The sequence below is a fragment of the Grammomys surdaster genome, unplaced genomic scaffold (genome assembly GCF_004785775.1).
Source record: "Grammomys surdaster isolate TR1022 unplaced genomic scaffold, NIH_TR_1.0 330, whole genome shotgun sequence".
NCBI classification, from domain to species: Eukaryota; Metazoa; Chordata; class Mammalia; order Rodentia; family Muridae; genus Grammomys; species Grammomys surdaster.
The window spans coordinates 303,261-326,649 of NW_021604749.1; the positions used below are offsets into that span (position 1 = coordinate 303,261).

General features: G+C 49.0%; 1 protein-coding gene across 1 annotated transcript in view; it reads left to right on the forward strand.

Moving 5' to 3' along the window:
• The first annotated feature begins 478 nt into the window (after positions 1–478).
• Syt17 (synaptotagmin 17) overlaps positions 479–23,389 on the forward strand; it is a 70,618-nt gene continuing 47,707 nt past the window's right edge. The window contains exons 1-5 of the mRNA XM_028778228.1: positions 479–880; positions 5,541–5,563; positions 6,161–6,309; positions 11,861–12,009; positions 13,678–14,297. Of these exons, the coding sequence (XP_028634061.1) occupies positions 11,862–12,009; positions 13,678–14,297 (768 nt within the window). The 5' untranslated portion in view covers positions 479–880; positions 5,541–5,563; positions 6,161–6,309; position 11,861. The remainder of the gene's footprint in view (positions 881–5,540; positions 5,564–6,160; positions 6,310–11,860; positions 12,010–13,677; positions 14,298–23,389) is intronic.

The window sequence follows — 23,389 nt, forward strand, 5'->3', positions numbered from 1 at the left end:
GAGTCACGCCCCCGGGCGCAGTCAAACGCTGGGTGGCGCTGTGCGGCCGCCCTTTGCTAGACCTGTTGCGTCCTGGGCTTCAGTCGGGCGGGTTAAGGGTAAAGGGGCCCATACAAAGCCGAGCGAGGGTGAGCATCCCCCTGCCACAGCACTGTCCTGGGGGGCTGCCAGGTCCACCCTAAATAGGTGACGCCCGCCCTTCAGCCTCTACACACTCCACAGCCGGGTTCTAGGCCCGTCGGGTGCGGCTGGTATAAAACTTTCGCCAAGCGGCTTGGGGAGAGGGCAGGATTGAAGAGACCCTCCAACTCCAAACCCTACAGCTAGCAGCGCGCTGTCACCTCCGCCTCGCAGTCGCCCGAAAGCCCTGCTGTCGATCAGGCAGTGGATAGGTGCCACTCTATTGCCGGCCCGCAGCGCTGACCCGGGCACCGCCCCCACCCACCCCTTTGAGTTCCCATCCCCTCCCCCGCCTCCCGCGCTCGGGCCCCAGCGTCGCCGGCTCCGCCTGCGCCGGGGTCGCCGCAGTCCCCGCGACTCGCCCGGGGCTGCTTCGCCAGGCGCCCCAGCGTTTTTGCAACCAGGGAGCACCCCAAGGTGGGAGTGTGGGTGCCGGCCCACCAGAGACCGAAGCGGAGGGGATCCCGGTTCTGCGCTCCAGGGAGGCGGCCCCGCAGGGCTGGGCAAGGACGGGGCGGTCGGCGGAGGGGCGGGCACCGCTCATCAGCCACGCCAGTCACGTCTGGGGCCACCCGGCCGCCCACTGATGTCTTGCGGGCTGGCCGTGCCACCTCGCCAAACCGGCGAGGGCAAAGGGGCTGTGGCGACGCCATGCCCGGGCCGGAGTGAGTGAGCGCGGGCGAAGATGGCGTACATCCAGGTAGGACGGTGACCGGGGGCGACGGCCAGGGAATACCGGGGACCGCGCCCCCTCTGCCGGGAGCGCGCGCCGCGGGAGTGCGCACCACCGAGCTCCCACAAACTTACTGGAGAAAATAAAAACAAAACACAAAAAACCAACAAAACAACGGGTGCCCCAGAGCAGGCACCTGTGCGTGTTCTGGAGCTAGGGCAGGGGACCCCAGATTTCGGTATGGAGGGCCCTGCGTGGGACCTGAACCCTCGAGCTCGCCTCCCTGGGAGGGGAGACCACGGGGTGACTTTGCAACTCCCCACCCCCTGGTCCCCTGGTACCCACCCCAAAGGAGGGGCAGCAGGAGGGCGGCCCGGGGCACGCCAGCCACCCGGCCCGCCAGCGCCCGTTGCCGTGGTGACGGCTCGGGCTAATTGGCCGGTGGAGCCAGCTGGAGGCAGCTGTTCAGACCTAGAGGGACAAGGACATCGTTCGCCCGGGCGCTGGGTGCCGAGGGGTGGGGACATCCAGAGGCTAGAGCACACTGGTGAGGGAGGTGGGGACGGTTACTTTAGTACGTTGAGGTCTGTGAAGTGCAGGACTCCCCCCCCCATGCCTCCTGCAGAGCGCCCCCAAGACTCCCAGAACGGGGAGAAATACCAAGTACCTGCGAGACACACACACACACACACACACACACCACCCCATTAGAGGGGATGGATAGGGATGGACTGTGCTGCTTGGCAAGGAAACCAGTTTCTTTGCAAATTGGGAAGTAATGACAGGTCAAGCCAAGGTCACACAGTCAGACTCCCACCCCCATGCTGCAAACAGACCCAGAAGAGCTGCAGGCTTCTAGGACTGCTTGCCCCTAACCACAGGGGAGGGGAGAAGAGTGGCTCCCAGGTTCAGGGATTCACTTTTTGTCCCCTCGCCTCAGCTTGGAGGTGAGGTGGAGTGGGGACTGCAGACACCCCCCCCCCAACTATTCTGCTCCCCTGTTCAAGTTCCTCAGATAGTCTGTCACCTGGCGGAACCTGACCTTCTCTGCCTCTAGTGTTGATCCCCAGGAATGGCTTGCCTTTTCATGGATTGCCTAGGTCCTGATTTCAAGTTCAATGAAGGTCACACTTACTATACATCTAACTGTGCCCTGAAAGTTGTTGGAATATGTATTCAGTAGTTGCTCGTCAACACTTGACTGCCACCAATTACGGACCAGTGTTGAGGACATAGGTCACAGTCTCTGCCCACTCTGATGCCCAAGAGAGTGAGCAGGGAACAGTAAGACTGGCTTTTATGGTTCTTCATTGAATTATACATTTTCTTTTTCTGAGGCAGGATCTTGCTATGTAGCCCAGGCTAGCCTGTGATTCTCCTGCCTCCATCTTCTGAGTGCTGGGATTACAGTAGTAAGTCACGGCGTTCACTTTCCTAAATTATGTGTCAGCACAGAGAAGTTAAGTCACTTGTTAAGGCCACACAGCTACTTAGCAGTCAAGGTGGGATCTAAACTGTAGGCTGAGAGGAAGGATGTGTAAGTCAAACATCTCAATGGTCCTGGCTTCTCTCTTAGAAAAAGTCTTTGAACTTTTACAGAGAGTAATATTCCTGTTCTTCGGTCACAGTTTTCCAATTGGGAAAACAGTAAAAAAGCAAGCACAAAGGGAGGCCAGAGAGTGGGCATGGATGGCTATGCACCCACAAAGCTTTATTTATTTTGGTCAATGAGTTTCAGAGACTTTCTGAAAATCAGGAAATACACGACTCCTTCTCTATTGGAAGGATATATACCAGCCTGCCATGGGCTGGTTTGAGTGAGCTATCACCTGCTGACCTCTGTGTTCCCTCTGTGTGCCTGGAATTTTTTCTTCATGATTCCTGCCTTGAGTCAGTTGCCACTGACATCAGAAGAGTGAGCCCAGAGGATGTGACAAGGCAGAATGAGGCCCTGGACTTGGGGCTTTTCTGTCCCCTTTGTCCCCACCTTGGGTTGCCCCTGGACCACCATCTTACACCTGAGCTTTGAGAAAACTGACGCCATCGAGGGAGCTTATGGTGGCTTTTCTGTGTTCACCTCGGCTGTATAAAGGGCTAAATGGGTCTCTTTTGACCACCCGTGTCCTGAGAACACACCTGTAAATGGCTGGAATGCCTTCAGAGGTTGAAAAGTAATATTTTACATCAAAATTCTCACTACGTGGTGGTTGGGGCAACCTGGAGAGTCGGGGAGGATCAGACATACATACCAGGGCGTGTATGACAGAACAGCTTTGGGAGTTGGCTCTTCTTCCATCCTGTAGGTCCTGGGGATTTAACTCGGATCTCTGGGTTTGATGGTAAGCACCTTTACACTGAGCCATCCCACACGTCCTTGCTTGATTTTTGTTTGTTTGCTGTTGTTTGTTTGTTTTGTTTTGTCTTTGAAACATGGTCTAGTCCAGACTGGTCTCAAATTCACAACCTCCCTGCCTCAGACTCCTGGCACCAGGATGATGGGCACCCCCACACAATGCTATGCTCAGCTATGTGAAACATCTTTAATCCCTTTTTCATGCTAGCGCCATGAGGCCAGTTTTTACTGCTTGCACCTGCCAGGGCAGTTCTTGGTCCCTAGGAGAAATCATCTTGTCTCAGAAGTCACAGAGAAGGTGTGTTTACTTTGAGGTTGGGAGCCATACAGCATTTTCATACCAAGGGTCTTGTCTCATCAAAAGAAATGACCCAGGCTCAGAGCCCACCTCCTTCGCAACTCACTAGGTCATAGGCTCTGTGGCTCACTGACTCTGTGCTCAGCTGAGTTTGAGCTTTGGAGGGATCTGTGATTAGTGCCCTTAAGTACTTTCCCAGGAGGCAATCCATGGGACTTCAAGGAGCTTGAGTTTTAAAAGTTAATAGAACCACCACCTGTGCTACTATTAATTGATTTTTTTTTCTAGAATTGGACCTTTATGACTGAGTTCAGATCCGCAGCACCCATGGAAAAGCTAGGTGTGGTAGTGCCTGGGAGACAGAGACAGGAGGATTCTGTGCTCACTGGCCAACCAGCCTTGAGATAATGAGCTCCAGAATCCTCCTGATGAAGACCCTGTGTCAAACAAATAATGTAGAGCAACTGAGGAACACACCTGACATTGACCTCTGTCCTTCACATACACATGTGCACAATTGCATACAGGAAAATGTCTATATGCCACACACGTGCATGTCTGTACACACGTACACAGGAAAAGGTTAACTCTCCTTTTTTTATTTTAACTTACAACAAAACCAAGTTGTGAATAACAGTATAAACCTATAATCTCAGAACTTGGGAAGATGAAGCAGGAGAATGAAGAGTTCTGAGCTAACCTGAGCCACAGAGTTATACCCTATCTCTGAACAGCCAACATATACGAAGTCTGTGAAGAAAACTGCAACCCATGGGCAAAGGCAGCCAGGATCACATGATGGAGGCAGAAGGCAGCTGGAAAAATTAACACAAGGAGAACGCTACAGTACTAAATCTGGGCTGGACTGGGGTATCTCCAGCCTTAGAGAGCTCAGTTTGCTTTGTTTACAAGGAAGGATGGGAATGAGCAAGAGTCAAGAAAATGTTAACATCTGGGAACAAACTCAGACTATCTCCTCCTTACTGGCTCTCTGTGCACCCCAAAGCCCTGGCTTGGGCTGTACCTCCCTTCCTGTCTGGGATCTGTCCTAAGCAGGTCATCAGGATTTGACACCTGCCTAGTGGATTAATATCACCGTGTTTCCTTTTAAATCACAAAATCCTAGGTCTGTAAAGCGCTTGCCACAAAGTCTGATGACCTGAGTTTGATCCTTGGAACCAGGTGGAGAGGTAGAGGATGGTCTCCTGAGAGTCATCCTCTGACCTCCACATGGTGCCGTGGATGTGTGTGACCACAGGGACACACACACATGCACACACGCACGCGCGTGCACACACACAAAAGAAATGCTATAATTTTTTAAAAGAAAAGAAACCCTGGGTCCATAGAGGAGCCCTTCTTGGAAGAAAAGGAGTGAGTTTAGAGCTCAGGGACCTGTGAGAAAAAGATGGGGTACCGGGTGGAACCACACCAGGGAGGGAGGACCAGCTCCTGGTTTCCTTCCAGCCCCTCCCCCATTTGTGGGTGGTCGAAGGATGCTCTCTACCAGCAGGATTGGAGCAGGATTGGAAGGTAGGGCCCTGGCAGGGGCGGGGGAGTCAGCCTGTCAGTTTAGCTAATCAGGCCCTCTTGGGTTGGCTTTGGCTATTTCAGTCTGGGAAGGTTTGCGAGTCCCCTGAAGTGTGGCTGTGTGTTGAGTAGCATGACGAGCTATCTACCCGATCTGATTCATAACAGCACACGGTGCACATCAAATGGAAAAGCTCACAGTTCCCGTTTATTCGCTGTTAGTTAACCAAGAGGCTCCCAGCAGCCCTGCAAACATAGCCATACCTTGGTAGTAAAGTCAGCTCCCTCCCCAGAATGGTGAGTGCGAAGATGCGGGCAGCTGCTTTCTGTTGTTTTTGTCTTGCTGTTCTTTGAGTTGCTGGAATATTGCTAAACTGGTCTCTCTCTCTCTCTCTCTCTCTCTCTCTCTCTCTCTCTCTCTCTCTTTCTCTCTCCCTCTCCCTCCCTCCCTCTCCCCCCCCCCTCTCTCTGCCCCTTGCCCTGGCTTCACCGTGGCTCTCTAAAAGGGCAGTTGGAACCACTGAACGAGGTGGGTTAATTCAATCATCTGTTTGGTCTGGATTCTAATCAAATGCTTGCCTTTCCGTTTGGAGTCTGGTGTGGGGCTGGGGCATGATTGAGTATTGAGTCACAGGATATTAACAAGGGTACAGTTTCTCTTCCCTTCAACCAAAAGGGAGACCCTGGCAAAAGGGACATCACTGGACAGACAGCATGTGTGTCCCAACTCAACCGGACTCCCCCAGTTTAGTTGCATGTCCCTGGGGCTATTTTTTCTGAAGTATCTTTTTTTCTTTTGCCAGGAGAGAATCGTATGCATTGTGTGTTTGAGAACATATTGTCTGGCCCTCTCCATGTTGTAATAACCGCCCACCTGTCAAGAAAGGCACATACATAAACTACAAAGGCAAACACCTGCAAGTGTTTTGCTTGCTCCGAATGGCTGCAGCCACTTCTGTTTGCCGTCCCTTATGCCACAGTGCATAAATAAGAGAGAACATTGTTTTTCTCCTATCAGCAATTCTGCTCTGGGGTACCTATTTATCATGGGTGGGGCAATCCCAGATGGGCTGCTTATAATTTGGGGTGTTCTCTCTCCTCTCTCTTCTTCCCCCAATGGCCCCAGAGCTTTCTTTCTAGAATTTCTGACGTGCTGCTGTGTGGCTGGACTTGTCAACACTGCTGTCAGAGGTGCTATGACTCCAGCTGCTGCCAGTCCAGTGAGGATGAAGTGGAGATCTTGGGACCTTTCCCTGCCCAGACTCCTCCATGGCTGTGAGTACCCCCGCTTGGAAATTTACCTTCTAGCAGCCTCTCCACCGGAGGGTGGGCAGGATGGGGGATACACAGAGTTTCCAAGGACATAGCCAAGAACGGCCTCTCTGTGCCCCCTCATTTGTGGGCCAGCTGGTAGCACCAGCTGGTGGTGAGGCTCTTGCTCACACCAAGCTTCTGAGAGGCTAGCCGGGCGATGCTAATCTTGGGGACAGTTTAAGTAGTCTAAGTATCCAAGCAGAAAAGGATCTGTGTTCTTTTTTTGAAGAACTTTGTGAAGGTAGCAGTGTCTGAGTGCCCCCTTCCCAGGCAGCATGGCAAACTGACATAATGCTCAGCCCCAGGCCTGCACCAAGTATATGCTCAGTGCATCTGAGATGCTAGCACCTTTCTGATGTTGCTTTTGGCTAGCCTGAACGAGACCTTATAACCTGGACCCCCGGAGAGGGATGCCCAAGCCCATCCTGCCTCCAGTGCTGGTGGTGCTCACCCCGGCTTCTTTCATTTTATTTCTAATCCACTCCCCTTCTGCACCCGAATACAACATCTCCATCTGCCAGTCGCTCAGATATTTTGGGAATGCAGTTTTGAAGCTCAGCCACAGATATGTCTGATCCACCTCTCTGTGGCTGGGAGAGGGATGTGGTCAGAGACTGGGGAGGAGCCAGGAGACCAGGGTTGGGAAAGACCTAGCAATAATCAACAACAGCTGCTGGGAACTCTGGGCGGGAGGCCCAGAGAGGAGATGGTGCTGGGCACGAACAGAATCCAGAGGTAGCACTTGAAACGGTCTCATCTGAATCTTGGGCTGAAATCTCTGAAGTCCCTGGAGCCGCATCTTTCCTCTGGGTTAGGGGTCAGTCATGGCACGTATGCTCTTATTAGAAGGGAGTTTCAGATGTTTCCAGAGCACAAATGGCTTCATGCCAGTGTGAGTTCAATCAAGTTCAGTTTTGACCACAGCTTTCTAGCTCTGAGAAAGTTGCTTGACTTTTCTGAGCCTTGGTTTTCCATCTGTAAAATGGGATGGTAAAAAAATAGTATTTACCACATAGGTTTGATGAATTTGTGTTTAGAAAAGCACTTAAGAGTGCTTGAGACTTTGTTGATGATCAAAATGGATGGAACATCTATTATCTGTTTGTTTGTTTATTGTGTTTATTTTTGAGACAGAGTTTCACTATGTAGCCTTGACTTGTCTGGAACTGTCTTTATAGGCCAAGATAATCTTGAACTCTTAAAGATCTGCCTGCCTCTGTCTCCTGGGTACTGGGAGTAAAGATCTGGTGGCCTTGCTTATTTTTATTTTTTTAAGACAGAGTCTCAGGTAGCCCAGGCTGGCATTGAACTTGCTATATAGCCAAAGATGAGCTTGAACTTCGGCTCTTCCTGCACCTAACTCCTAAGTGCTGGAATTACAGGATATAACCAGAGCGAAGCATGTTAGGTGAGCATTCCGCCAACTGAGCATGTCCCTGGCTTTGTGATTGTAATTTTTATAAACTCTGGTTTGGCTTTGATTTCCTTATTAGAGAATGAGAATAATAAAATAATTTGTTTTACAGGCTGTAAATAAGAGTAAACAAAAAAGACTAGACATAGTAATGCCTACCTTTAAGCCCAGGACTGGGGAAGCAGAAGCAAGAGGATTATGAGTTCAAGACCAGCCTGAGCTACATAGTGAGGCCCTGTCTCAAAATCAAATGTGAATGAGCTATCTTCGGAATGCATTTAGCCCAGGAACAAGAGATCCGTGAACATCCTTTCTGTCTTCTTGGGTGTCAACAGAAACCTTGTGCTGATCTCGTGGACACGATTTATTTCTAAGTTGTGGCCTGACTCCAGTAGGTGGCAGAGAGCTCAGATGTGAGAGACAGTCCCATTTCATAGGGTCCTTATGTCAGAGTGGTTCAGACTGTTTGGATCCTAAAAGCCAAATGTTTTAGTCACTCAAAAGAATAGCTGTTGGCCAGGTACAGTGTCCCAGTCCTAAAAACAGAGGTAGGAGGATCGTGTGTCCTAGGCCTGGGACACACAGCGATACTGTCTCAGAAACTCAAGGGCTGGGGACAGAGTTCAGTGCTTGCCACATGAATGTGGCTCAAGATTTGATTCTCAAACTGGAGACAAAACAAAAGGGAAAAAGACATCCAAATATACATGCGCATGCATGTGCACAAACGTGTGCCTGTGCCGGTGTGTTCAGTTGAAAGGCCAGTTGACCATCTGACGAACTTTAGGAGGAGACTGAGAAAGCCCTTAGGTCATCGTCACAGAGAAGAAAGGCTCAGCTCCTTTGGCAGCTGTTTCCCTCGTCCTCCCTGATCTTCAGTGAATGGTGTGTGCATACGTGTACATTTTGTGACTACATGTGGAGGTCATGGGACAAGTCTTCACCTTCTACCTTGAGACAAGACATCTTACTGTTCTCTACTTCACACACCAGGTCCCTATCTCTGTCTCTTATCTTACAGTAGGAATGCTGGCCTTCAGTAGGATCTGAACTCAGATCCTTAGCATCATATGACAAATGCTACCCACCGAACCATCTTCCAGCCTGTAGTTTTTTGTTTGTTTGTTTGGATTTTTTGAGTGCATCCTGTGTGTGAGTCACTGTCATCTTCATGGGGTTAGATGGGCTTTTGTCAGTTGGCTTAGGGACTTTTTAATTTTGTCTAGGACATAGAGCAAGTATGGGAGTCAGATTACCCACCAATGCTATGGCATTGTGCACTGCACCATTTGAAGTCAGACATTCTGCAATGTGAACAGCTGTACATGACCTTCCTGCTTCCCAGGACCCTGAGTAGCTCTTCATTCATTTTGACATCTAACACTGGAATGTGTATGGGGGGAAGGCAGGTTCAATCACTCAAAAGGCAGATCCACAGCCTGCATTTTCTCCAGATCTGTTTACCAAGTGGGCAGTTACATGTTATCAAACAGTCAGGAAGCAGAAATGTCAAGTGCTCAGGCTGTGCGAGGCTGTTCCTGCCATGACATCTGGGGCTTGTCTCTGTGCTGTGCCACGTGGTGGATGAACTAGCCTCTGTGTGCTCTGGGTGAGATCTCTGGAGACGCTGTATTCATTATGACATGTATTAATGTCATACGGACAGGTGAAGATCTTGGTGGCTGCGTTGTCTACCTGGCTCTGTTGAAGCAGTGCCAGGAGCATCCTTATGGGAGAATGAAGAAAAGCCAGGTTGTCTCTGTGCTCAGCAAGCCGATATGGAGTAGCTGCTTTCTGCAAGGTTCTCATGGGTTGCACAGGGAATGCCCCACTGTAGCAGGAAGCACAGGCATCTGGACTGGAGCATAGCTGGGATCCCCTGGGACGCCATGGTTCATCAACAGGCAAAGCAGCTCCCACCACAACCTTGCATTTCCCATCTGCAAGGGAGGGAGTTCATAATAGCTGGCTGCAGGATTGCCCAGAGAACAGCCTGAGATAGAGCTTGTGGGCACTGTAGGTGCCACGCACCGCTCCCTGCCCCCTTTGATCAGAGTGCAGATCTCACGGTTCAGGAGTGACAGGACACCTCAGTGTTGCCGACCTCAGGTCATTCTTGGATGTAAAACACAAGCCGGCCCTGATCACACAGCATTGAAGAGAATGAAAGCTGTACATAGAGGGGCGGGGAAAGTTACAAGGGCGAGATCATGGTCCTTAGAGAAGGGGCCACTGGAACAGAAACTTGTGTGGTTAAAAAAAAAAAAAACTGGACAAGAGAAGAGCCTGGAAAAGCATGTTAGGCAGAGAGAACAGAGAGGCCCAAGGTATCTAAGGAAGCACAGAGGTGAAGCCCCTGTGCTCACTGGCACTTGTGTCTGAGTGGCCCTGGAGGGTGGCGACATTTAAGCTGAAGGGTATTGAAGGTAAGTGGGTCTCATAGGAGGAGGTGGCTGTCACAGTGGAGCTTGGCAGCTGGGATGCAGGGCCACAGGCAGGCTGGGGTCCAGGGGCCTTTCTATCCAGAGGCTGGGGCTGTATGTTAAGGGAGAGTTGCCCCAATTTGATCCTGTCCTGTCCCCTGTCCCTATGTTCCTGCCTCGAATGCTTCATCCACTGTCCACACCCAGCCACCAAGGTATCCAGTCCCTTTTCCAGCCTGTCTTGTCTGACAGTTACCTTTCCTTACTCCGGGGGTAGTTAAATCAGCCCCAGCTCACCCATAGGGTATCTCCAAAGAGCCTGTAGAATTCAAAGCTTTCATTTTTTCCCCAAGACATTTTTGTTTCCTTGTAGGCTTAAATGTCAAGTTGAGGGGATGTGGCTGAGATGGCCTTAATCAGCCATTATGGCTCAGGGTGGACTGTGTACACTAGTCACCTGTGCACAGTGTCACTAGCACCCATATCTCTTTGCAGCCTCCCCCTTATGTCTTCCCCTGCCCAGTTTGCATACTGGCAGGACCTCATTTTATTGTTATTGTTATTTTATTTTATTTTATTTTATTTTATTTTATTTATTTCTTGGTAGGTTGACCTCAAGCTCAAGATTCTTCTGCCTCAGTCTTCTGAGTGCTGGGATTACAAGTATACACTGTGCCCAATTTAGGGGTATCTTTAGAGCCACCCCTGCTGTAATATCAGCTAAAGCACACCAAGTACCCAACTATGTCTTTGCTGTATCATTCGATGCTTATTAACTCATCCTGAGGGTTTAGAAGTCAAAGAAAGTGGCTTTGTTGTTATTCCCATTTTATAGATGGAGCAACGGAGGGACAGAGAGAGGAAGGGAATCACCCAGGGCATTTAGCTAGAGTTCCAATGGAAAGTGTCTGTCTGTCTATCTGTCTGTCCGTCCACCCATTTCCCTACCTATCTATCATCTATCATTTATCTCTCATCTCTCACCTCCTCCACCATCTGTTCTTCTGCATCCTGCCCATGCCTCCCCCAGTTCCTTAGCATTTCTCGTCTTTATTAGCATCCCGTTGAGTCACCGCCACTGCTAATCCATAACTGCTTCTCCACCTCCAACTTCTGTTCTCAAGTCATTGATTCACAAGGCCATTTTGTAACTGTTCTCCCGCCGCTCCACCCTTGAGTGACATTGTCATGGCATAGTTTTAAAGAATGTCAAACCAGAGGCACAGAGACTATTGGGACAGAAGGACACATATCCTCAAGAGAGACCAAACCCATCTAAACATCCACATGGTTCCTTCCAGACCCGAGATCGACAGGTCTCCAGTTTCATTCCACCCACAGTGGCACCCCCATGTGGCAAGTGTAGGTTTGCATGCCCTCCACACAACTGAAGCTATTTTCTAAATCAGAGATAACTCCTTTGAATTATTCCAGTTTGTGCAAAAATCAAGACTATATTTCCATTGTTCTAAATGATGTAGCATGGGTCAGAGGCTGCATCATCGTCATGAATGCCCCAAGATAAGAGTCCTTGTGCTCAGCCACTGAATGTTGCTCATGATTTGGGAAAGGTAGTGGTTGGACTGTGTAAGAAGGCAGAGAGCAGGTGGAGGCCCACAAGGAACTCTGGTGAGGGTTGCCTCCGTAGCCATTGATGCCCCTTCTCCTTCTGCAGGATGGCCAGCCGGAGCAATGACAAGGATGGTGACTCCGTGCACACAGCCAGCGATGTTCCTTTGACCCCAAGGACCAACTCCCCTGATGGGAGACGCTCATCCTCAGACACATCCAAGTCCACGTACAGCCTGACTCGGAGAATCTCCAGTAAGTGCCTGGGACAGTTGGGGTTGAGGGACCATTCTCTAACTACAGGAAGCAAAGCTAGCTGAGCATGGTGGCTCATGCCAGAAATCTCTGCACTAGGGAGTCTGAGGTAAGAGAATCTAGAATAGCCTGGAGTGGTATGAGTTCCAGGTCAGCCTGAGCTATCTCAGAGTGAGATCCTGTCTCAAAACAACCCCAGTGCTTACACTCAGGGTCATAAAGGTGGGAAAACAGACATAAGGGAGACCAAGGTGCATTGCCTCTGTAGACATCATGCTTTCCATTTGTTTGAAGACTAACTGGGCTTCCACCCAGGCATGCTGGCCCCTGGGCTCACCCTCCTGAAGTGGGGCACTGTTGCACCTCAGCTGGGGAGGGTGAGCTTCCCTCCTGGTTCCTGCACTTGCAAGTGCAGTGCTCTGGAAGGCACGCAGGTCTATTCCTTCATCCATAAGGTGTGCTAATGTCTCACTTAGTAATTCAGGGACTGTAAAAGGCAGATGGCTAGGGGCATATCATCCATTTAGATTACTACCTGGTACCACACTACTCGGAAGACTGTGATGGCGATGCTCCTGGGGCCAACACCTCTCACAATAAACAAGAATGCAGTTATTTCTCTGCACAGACTTTGAACCCTCAGGTTCAACTGATCCTGGCATTTAGAGGCTGAGGTAGTAGAATTATAAATTCAAGGCCGGCTACATAGTGAATTCCAAGCCATTAGGGGCTACGTAGCAAGACCCTGTCTCAAAAAACCAAGAAAAAAAAGGATTTCGTGTGTGTGTAGCCAAGCCTGGTGGTGGCTATGATTCTATGCAACCATGGTGCATGTGTGGAGGTCAGAGGCCTATGATTCTAGCTAGTCAAAAAGCTGAGACAGGGGGATCCTGAATTCAAGGCTAGTTTGTGCAATTGGGTGATGCCCTATTTCAAAATAAAAAGTGAAGAGAAACTCACACCTGCAGCTAGTGGTAGAGCCTTTCCTAGATGTGGGAAGCCCGGAACTGAATCCACCACACTGCAGGAGAAGGACAAACATAGGAAGTTTCACTTCATTGCACTTGGATTATACTCAGCACAGCAACTATTTGAAGATGGTGCAGGGGGTAATCCAGTGTTTTGGTACTGGGATACAACGTCATCTACAAGTGTACTGAGCTGCATTCATAGCTAGCTATAGGAGTACATTTTGCTCATGTTCTTCAGACTGGACATACATAAATGTGTATGGATGAGCATGCATGAGGAATATATTGTTCTTTTGCATTTTAAAATTTTGTGTGTGTGTGTCAGTCTGTCTGTCTCTGTATGTGAATGTGCAAACCGTGGTGCATGTGTGGAGGTCAGAGGACAACTTTTGAGAGCTGATTCTCTCCTTTCAGCATGTGGGACTGAACTCAGGTTCCCAGGCTTAGTAGCAAGTATCTTTACTTGCTGAGCTATTAGGTCAGCCCCCTTGTTGTTTCATGTAAGAGTTTTGAGTATCTGGGTGCTTGGCTGTGTCAGGGGTCATAAAATGGATTCCAAAGCTCATGAAACACCTGCATTTCCAGTGTGCACAGAAAAGCCCATTGAAGCAGGGAAGCCCACGTGGGCATCTGGGGACCTTTGTTGATGTCACCAGGTGGCTGCTGGTGGTGATCATTGTTCTTGGTGGCTGTTTAGGTCTGGATTCCCGGCGCCCCAGCTCCCCGCTCATTGACATCAAACCTATTGAGTTCGGCATTCTCAGTGCCAAGAAGGAGCCCATCCAGCCATCTGTGCTGCGCCGGACCTACACCCCCGATGACTACTTCAGGAAGTTTGAGCCCCGACTTTACTCTCTTGACTCGAATCTTGATGACGTAGACTCTCTGACCGATGAGGAGATCATGTCCAAGTATCAGCTGGGCATGCTGCACTTCAGCACACAGTATGACCTGCTACACAACCACCTCACCGTGAGGGTGATCGAGGCCCGGGACCTGCCACCTCCAATCTCCCATGATGGCTCCCGCCAGGACATGGCCCACTCCAACCCCTACGTCAAGATCTGCCTCCTGCCTGACCAGAAGAACTCCAAGCAGACGGGAGTCAAACGCAAGACCCAGAAGCCTGTGTTTGAGGAACGCTACACCTTCGAAATCCCCTTCCTAGAAGCCCAGAGGAGGACCCTGCTGCTCACTGTGGTGGATTTTGACAAATTCTCCCGCCACTGTGTGATTGGGAAAGTAGCGGTGCCTTTGTGCGAGGTGGACTTGGTGAAGGGTGGCCACTGGTGGAGGGCTCTGATCCCCAGTTCTCAGGTAAGTCTTAACACCCTAGAAATTCTTTTTTTTTTTTCTTAAAGATTGTTATTTTAATTCATTTTACTATTTAAACTTTTCTTTTGAAGCTGGGTGTGGTGTCACATTCCTGTAATTCCAGCACTTGGGAGGTGCAATGAGGATCAGAAGGTCTGAGTCACCTTTGGCTGTGTAATGAATTTGAGGATAGCCTGGGCTATGTAAGATCTTGTGTCAAAAAAAGCCAAAAAAAATGTATTTAAGTTGTTTTTGTTGTGAAGTAGTTTTATGCTTATATGAAGTTTGGAAAACAGCAGAGCTGCAAGCATCCTCCTCCCCAGCGTCCCCAGCACGTTTTACAGCCCAGAGAATAGAAGCTAGACCACAGGACACTGTAAACCAGAGTAGATCAAGTTCAGATTCCAGTGGTTCTTACACACACACACTCACCATATTTGTATGCATGTGTGAGTATGTGTGCATGTGTGTGCACATGCATACACATTGTGTGTGTGTAGGGGCATGCATATATGAATGTGTGCTTGTGTGTGTATATCCATGTATGTGTGAATGTGCAAATGTGTGAGTGTGCATGTGTGAGTATGTGTGCGTGGGGCATTCCTGGGCATGCATTTGTGAGTATGTGTATGACTGTGCATATGCGTGTATGTGTGAGTGTGTATATGCATGTACATATGTGTGTGTGCATGGGCATACATTGTGAATGGACATGCACGTGTGTGTATGTGTTTATATGTGTCCATGTTGCATGCATGGATGAGTGTGGGGGTATTCATGTGTATATGTGACTATGTGTATGTCTGTGCATGTGCTTGCATTTTCATGTGTGAGTATATAAATTTGCATGAGCATGCATGTGCATGTGTGAATATGTGCATACGTGCACGGGCATACATGTGGATATGTGTGTATGTGAGAGTGAGACACACGAAGACAGAGAAAGACAGAGAAGTTCTATGAAGTCTTTTCACTCTTTGGTATATGGATGTGTGTGGGTCTGGTCGCTCTTTGGTATATGGAGGTGTGTGGGTCTGGTCACTCTTTGGTATATGGAGGTGTGTGGGTCTGGATAGTGTAGGATGGATGAATATGCATTTGTATTTGGGGCTAGAGAAGGATGCCATGTGTCCTGTTCCATTACTCTCTGCGTTATTTCTCTGAGGCAGGGGCTCTCACTGAACCTGGAGTAGATTGGTGTCCAGCTAGCCCTAGAGAGCCTCCTGTCTCTCTCCCCTCTTCTAACAGGAGTTAAAAGCAGGCATAGCCATGCCTGGGTTTTCAAGTGGGCTCTGGGATCCAGACTCAGTCCGTGTGCTTATGAAACAAAGACTCTTACAGGGCATCTCTCCAGCCCAGTTCTGTGGTCATACCAGATATACAGATTCATGACCCAGCCACCCAGGAACACTTTTGCCACCAATGCTGACCTGTTTAATCAGGAGAGGGGTTGTCCAGGGTATAAAGCTATCAATCATTTTGACTTTCAGAAAGTGATTTGGAAGAAAAAATACAAAAACAAGGACAGTGGAGCTGATGACACCCAGGTGTTTCTCAGGAAAACTATGGGGTGTATCAGCTTCCTTCCCATGTCCAACCTATAAATGAGAAGCATGTGATCAGCTTCTGGGGAAGCCACCCTAAGGCCACAGGCTGAGCTGTGACTTTAAGAGGCTGTTAAGCACCCCTGTGTGCACCCTATGTAGGCAGAGGGAGCTGAACGGTCCAGGAAGGAGAAGGCACAGCCAGGAAGAGACACACCTTATACACTGCACTGATGAGGGTGGCCCAGACCAGTGAGTTACAAACAGGGTATTTGTACACGAACATGCTGGGGGCATCTCAAAGATGCTCAATCTTGGTCAAGAATTCAGTGACCCAGGGCTGCCTTCACAGAGTTGGTTTGTGGTGAGTTACATGCATTGTGCATGCTAAGCGTACCCTCTCCTGTCCTGTTGAGCCATGTCACATCCCAGTGGCATACAGGTTCTCCAGCGTGGGGACGAGAGGACTGTCCTCTGTGTGTGTGTGTGTGTGTGTGTGTTTGTCTTCTAAGATGGATATCCGCCCATTTCTCCATATGGATTCCCCAAGAAGGCCCTAAGGCAAGGCGCATCATTTATCAGGGAAAGGTCACCATTTAGGAATGCCAGGAGGGATTTGGAAAGTCAGAAAGAGTGTGTGATGTGTATATCAACACAGTGGGCCATTGTCTGGTCCTTAAACCTGCCAGGGACATAAGAGTTTGTGCAAGGCACACATGGGAGCCCAATGTTGTTGACCCGTAGAACTGTTAAGTGAAGGCTATCAAGAACTGGGAGCTTAACTCCCTAGCAATTTTGGCGTGTGGTCCTAGCAGGTCAGAGACCTCTGATGCCCATTGTCGGAGGTGGCATCCAGACACAGGCCTTTGAAGCAGGGAAGACAAGCAGAGGTCAGGCAGGACATAGAGACTGTTGAGAGTCTGGCTTCATACCATAGACACTTCCCCTGGGTGGATCTTCCCTCTGGCATTGCCATCAGGACCTGCTGGGTACTTTCTGTGTCTAAGGCAATCGTTGACTACAATCGGTGTTCAAAGATTACCCTGTCTCAGCCCTTCAGAAGTTTACAGTTGGGGGATGGGAGAGAGTTCTATCTTGCCAAGCTCAAAGACAATTCTTTATCCAAAACCCTGGAGAAGCAGAGAAACTATTTGATACCCACACACCCCAACCTGGAGGCCTTCCTCAGTGTTGGCTTCCCTTCCAGCGTGGTCCCTCTGGGAGCCATGCTGTGGCTTGCTCCCCTTCTTCTTTTTCTTCTTTCCTCACCTCCCTTTCTCCATTCTCTCTTTCCCCATCCCCTTCTCTTCCTTCCCTTCCGGTCCTTGCCTCCTCCCTCCTATGAAGCTGCCAGCCAAGGCCGCCCTGCTGGGTTTTGAACTCATGCAGAGGGCTTTGCTCTTAGCCATTCTTACAGAAAAACCTACATTAGTTGGGCAAAGCACCAGCAACTCAGACTAGCCTTGAACTCACAATCCTCCTGTTTCAGACTCCCAAGCACTAGTGTCACAGGCATGCACCATCATGTCTGGCTAGAATTATCTTCAGTTGGGGGCGGGGCATGGATTGGCTTGGCAGGTGGCTCAGATAGTACTGTGCTTGCTGTGCAAGCATTTAGGACCTGAGTTTAGTACCCATTTAAAAACCTAAGTTCCAAGCGTATGTCTGTAATCCCAGTGCTTGTGGGGCCGGGCAGAAGGATGTTTGGGTTCAGTGTGAGACCTTGCCTCGAAAAATAAGGTGGAAGGGGACTGGAGGGATGGCTCAGGGGTTAAGAGCACTGGCTGCTCCCCTAGAGGACTGGGGTTCAATTCCCAGCACCCACCCAACAACTCACAACTGTCTGTAACTCTAGTTCCAGGAGATCTATTATACCAGGCATGCACATGATGTATATATGTGTGCATGTAGGCTAAACACCCATACATATAAAATAAATATTTACATAAAAATAAGGTGGAGAGCCACTGAGAAAGATATAGATATTGACTTTCAATCCCCCACATGCACACATACTCATAATGCACGAATGCACACACACAGGACCACATACATATATAACACACACACACACACACACACACACGCACATGCATACACACACATACATGTGCGCGCACGCGCGCACACACACACACACACACACTCACACGCTCAGGCACACACACACACAACTAGGGCTCACAGGAGAATCAAGAGGGAGATTTATAGGTTTCCTATCACTCCCCTCCACCCCACCCACTCAGTCCTCCCTTTCCCACCTCTCTCACCACAGCAGTGTTTGGTACCAGAGACAAGCCCACGTTAACACATCATTATTGCAGTTTGGGGTACACTGTTAACGTGTACATCCCATAGATCTGGGTAAATGTCTAGTGACATATGTGCACTGTGATAGCAGCAGATAGAGTGGTGTCACCAGGGCTTGTGAGATACTCAGAGTTCTGTGCTGATTGGGCTCAGTACCTGGAAACCGCCTGGAGTTACAGACGCCCCCAGCCTGCCTTCTGGACTGCTAAAAACAGCCTGGTAAACAGAGGCTCCTAACTGCCTTCTGTATTTTGAGATTCCTCACCAACTGCTACTGCCACCATTCAGCTCTTAACCAGGCAAATGGCAACATTTTAAACTCGCTCTGAGATGCTGTCAGCCCTGACCTTTTAGAACCCTGGTGTGTGTGTGCGTGTGTGTGTGTGTGTGTGTGTGTGTGTGTGTGTGTGTGTGTGTGTTAAAGCTGTTTCTGACTCAGCTTCTGATAGACAGCCCCATAGAGCTTCTGGGAAACAGTCAGAGCCTTAGAGAGCAGCAGAAACCAGAAGTTTCCCTGTGTGGGGGCCTCTTGTGCCCATCCTCCCTCAGTAGAAATCAATTTCACACTGGAGAGCTTATTAAAATTTTTAATTACACTTTTTATTTACTTAGTGTGCATATACCGTGGAATACTTGTGGAGGTCAGAGGACAACTTGTGGGGACTATGTAGGACCCAGGATCAAACTCAGATCATCAGGCATGCAGCAAGCAACTTTACCTGCTGTTCTAACTTGCTTTCTATTGCGGTTACATCATGGCCAGAACCTACTTGGGCAGGAAAGGGTTTTATTTGGCTTATATATGGGTCACAGACCGTTGAGAAAGGCCAAGGCAGGAACCTGGAGCAGGTACTGAAGCAGAGGCAGGAAAGAGTGCTGCTTGTCCCTATGGGTTTGCTCAGTGCTCCCCCCCCCAATTTCATTTTTTTATTTATTCACTTTACATCCACTCACTGCTCCCATCACCCCTTCCCCAATCCTCCCCTCTGAGAGAGTGGGACCCCCTGGATCTCCTCCCACTCTGGCACATCAAGTCTCTGTGAGGCTAGGCACATCCTCTCCCACTGAGGCCAGATGAGGCAACCCAGCTAGAACATATCCATAGACAAGCAACAGCTTTTGAGATAGCCCCTACTCCAATTGTTCATGACCCACATGAAGACCAAGCTGCATATCTGTTACATATGTGCGGGGAGCCCTAGATCCAGCCTGTGTATGCTCTTTGGTCAGTGATTCAGTCTCTGAGAGCCCTCAAGGGTCCAGGTTAGTTGACTCTGTTGGACTTCCTGTGGAGTTCCTAGACCTTTCAGGGCTACAGTCCATCCCTCTACTTTTCCATAAGAGTCCCCAAGCTCTATCCACTGTTTGTCAGCCTACTTTCTCTCTCTTTTTTTTTTTTTTTTTTTTTTTTTTTTTTTTTTTGTTTTTTTTGAGACAGGGTTTCTCTGTGTGTAGCCCTGTCTGTCCTGGAACTCACACTGCAGACCAGGCTAGCCTCGAACTCTCGAACTCAGAGATCCACCTGCCTCTGCCTCCCAAGTGCTGGGATTAAAGGCGTGTACCACCACTGCCCGGCTTAGCCTACTTTCTTATATAACACAAGACCACCTGCTCAGGAGTGGCACACAGTAGGCTGGACCCTTCTCTAACATTTAGCAATCAAGAAAATGCCCCACAGATCTGCCTTTGGGCAATCTGATAAAGACATTTTCTCAATAGAGGTGCCTCTCCTAGATAATTCTAGCTTCTGTCAAGTTGGAAAAAAAAAAACAGTCAACCAGGACACTTGCTGTGCCAGCTCACTGGCCCCAACATGAGCTTTTGATCCCCAGATACAACAGGAACTAGAGGAGTAACCAGAAGCAATGTGGGTGAACATCCCTGTTGTTTAAGTAAGGAGGCTGCATCACAGAAAGGCTGAGTGACTAGTCCAAGGTCACACAGATTTTCATGGTAGAATCGGGACTAATTGTGTTGCCTGACTTCCAGACAGGTCTTGCTACTGTCCCAATCATCTCTACTACCCACCCCCCTCAGATGATATGGTCCAGTGACAAGCAAATGCATGGACCCTGAAATCGCACATGCCTGGTTCAAGTCCTGGCTCTGACACCTACTAGAGGTATGTGCTCAAAAAGGTTCAACTTCAACGCTCAGCCTCAAGTTTCTGTCTGTCACAGGAGGCTTGTACAGTGTGAGGATTCGGCCCCTCATGGCCTCTATTGCAGTCTTCTTAAGAGCAGTCACTGTGAACTGTTTGACTTAGAATTCTGATACCAAATGTGTATGCTAACCCCCAGAACAATCACGTCTCCATTCTCTTGAGACTGTCTTTGTTTCAATTCAGACTCTTTCCTGCCTAAATTAGTGCCTGTCACTCATAAGTCCCACTTAATCGGGCTGGAGAGATGTCTCAGCGGTTAAGAGCACTGACTGCTCTTTCAGAGGTTCTGAGTTCAATTCCCAGCAACCACATGGTGGCTCACAACCATCTATAATGAGATCTGATGCCCTCTTCTGGTATGTCTGAAGACAGCTACAGTGTACTCATCACATATATAAAACAAATAAATAAATTTAAAAACAAAGGTCCCACTTAACCACTTAGACTGACTAGACTGTGAACTCAGAGCCCATGCTGGGTTACATTTTTCACCAGCTTCAGCCCATGAGGCATTGGCCCCTTGCACTGGGACAGAGAGTATCAGGACAGTATTCTTGTGGAGGATACAATCTAGGAACTGCCAGCAGAGGGACATGTAAGGAATGGCATGGGGGAGGTGATTATGAAGTCTCCCCAACTCCTTCACGCCCACCACTCTGTTACCACCCTGCCAGAATCTCCAGTCTAGACGATTCCCAACCCCTAATGCTTGTGAGTTTGGGTGAAGCACCCATGGTAACGAACATGATGGAGTGAACCACTGTTAACTGGTGGTTGAACTAAGCCTCTACCCAGTCACCTCTCCCTGGAAGTCAGAGAATGGGGATAATTGTCTCCAACTCTCTACTCATGGTCTTTCTGGTAGTCAGTCCCACCCTTAAGTTACCAAGAGGTCCCAGTGATCAAGCAACATCATCCCCACTATAATGACTCCAAATGTCCTAGAAACTCTGTGCCAGGATCTGGGTATAGACATCAAACATAAATTTCTTACTTACAGTCGGGCTCTGCCACTTGACTGGTGGATGATATTAGACGTGTGCCTGGCCCCTACAGTGTTACTGACATCATTACCATCCCTGTCACCAGGTTCTCTGAGAACTGGATGAGATTACACTTGGACCATGCCCAGTATACATTGTCTGCTGTGGCTGTGGTGCATTTGTATACTGAATATGGCAGGTTTCTTGTGTGCCGTTTCCACGTGGGTTTGGGGATGGAGTTGGGAATGGGGGCTTGAAGTCTAGACTGAGAGTGATAGGACTTGGAGTCCTGAACTGTTTCTCATACTGACACTCCCCTGAAGTAGCCTCTGAAAGGCCTGTTTGCAACCTGGTGTTCAGAGCTACACCAGAGCCCAGTTCTAAGCATTTTCCAGAGCATACACCAGTGTTTTCCCTAATAGCCACAGAGCATGTGGGTAAATACCACCTTGCTGTGAATTATCTGAAATATAAAAGGAAGGGTCTCTAGGATGTCATCATGTTTGCCCAAATGAGAGATTTGCTGAACTGGGTGCTAAGCAGGGAATTAGGGGACAAGGGTGAAAAGAAGATGGCTGTGAGGATGATGGTTCATTTGACTGGGATGTAGGATGCTGAAGGCGATGGGAGAGGACCTCTGTGATCTCCAATCGTCTAAAGTTCAGATCCCTAAGTGATCTTGTCTGAACCAGTGACTTGACACAACACTGCTTTGGGCCTGAGATGGGACCTTATGCTGTGGGCCTATGAAGAGGGGAACTGCTCACAGAGTGACTGGGGAGCAAGAGGAGAGTGACCAATGTCCTTCATTCTTCCTCAAGAACAAACCCTTGGGCACCAAAAGGCCCCCAAATATGCCACACACTTCTGACAATGGAAAGCTCCACTTCAGATAACACCAAGGTATGGACAAAGCCTTTGCCACATGGAGCATCAAAAAACTTTCTAGTGCAAACTATGGCAACTCTTGAATTCCCGTCTCTCCTTCCTTTCTCAGCTCAGCATCATTTATACAGGGGAGGCTTGGGAAGGTGAGTTCCCATAGCATTTCTTAGTCTTTATGATACACACCATTAGCCTAGTTAAGTCATTGCATAAGTAGGTCATTGGTTATGGGAGTTGTTTATAAACTGCAAACACCATCACAGGGTCTCTCACCTGTCTGGGTCACTGCTACACCCTGTGGTCACTCAGACAGTGGATGATTATTGAGCACTGTCTTAGTTATCTTCTATTTCAGTGAAGAGACACCATGATCAAGACAGCTTATATATTATTTAATTGGGGCTATCTATAGTTTCAGAGGGTGTGTCCATGACCATCATGGCAGGGAGCAAGGCACCAAATAGGCAGGCATGGTGCTGTAGCTGGGAGTTTACATTTGATTCACAACCATGGGGCAAAGAAAGAGCTAATTGGAATGTTATGGGCTATCAAAACCCCAAAGCCCACCCCCAGTGACACACTTCTTCCAGTAAGGCCACACCCCTTACTTCTTCCTACACAGTTTCACCAACTGGGTACTAAACATTCAAACATATGGGGCCAAGCATTCAAATAGATGGGGATCGTTCTCATTCAAACCACTAAAAGTTCCTGCTATGGGTTTGCTGTGGGCCTGGGAAGTGGTCCTTTCTCTGTGGGTATCTGTTTGCTGAGAGGTGGTACAATGTAGGGCAGAAGAAGGCTTTCCATGCAGAAAGGGAAGGAGGAAAAGGTATGAAAGGTTAGGGCCAGTGTTCCTGATTTAGCCTCTCCCTTTGTGTCTTCCAGTCACTTCTGTGGAAGGTCCCCAAGGCCATCTTGTCTCATGGTGCTTCTGTACGAGGGTGGACCATATCTAATCATAAGGTTGCTGTATGACTGATCTTGATTGTCAGTTTGATTGAACTGAAGAAGCCTGGAGATTAGTAATGCAGGCCTCTGGATGTGTCTTCCCAGAAATGATTAGACCATGAAGGTTATGCCCTAATGAATGGTTTAATCCATTGGTAGATTCTTGATTTCAATAGACTGTTGTCAAGTAGTAAAGCTGTTGAAGATGGAGTCTGGTTAGAGGAGATGCATCCCTAGGGCAAATCCTTGAGGGCCCCA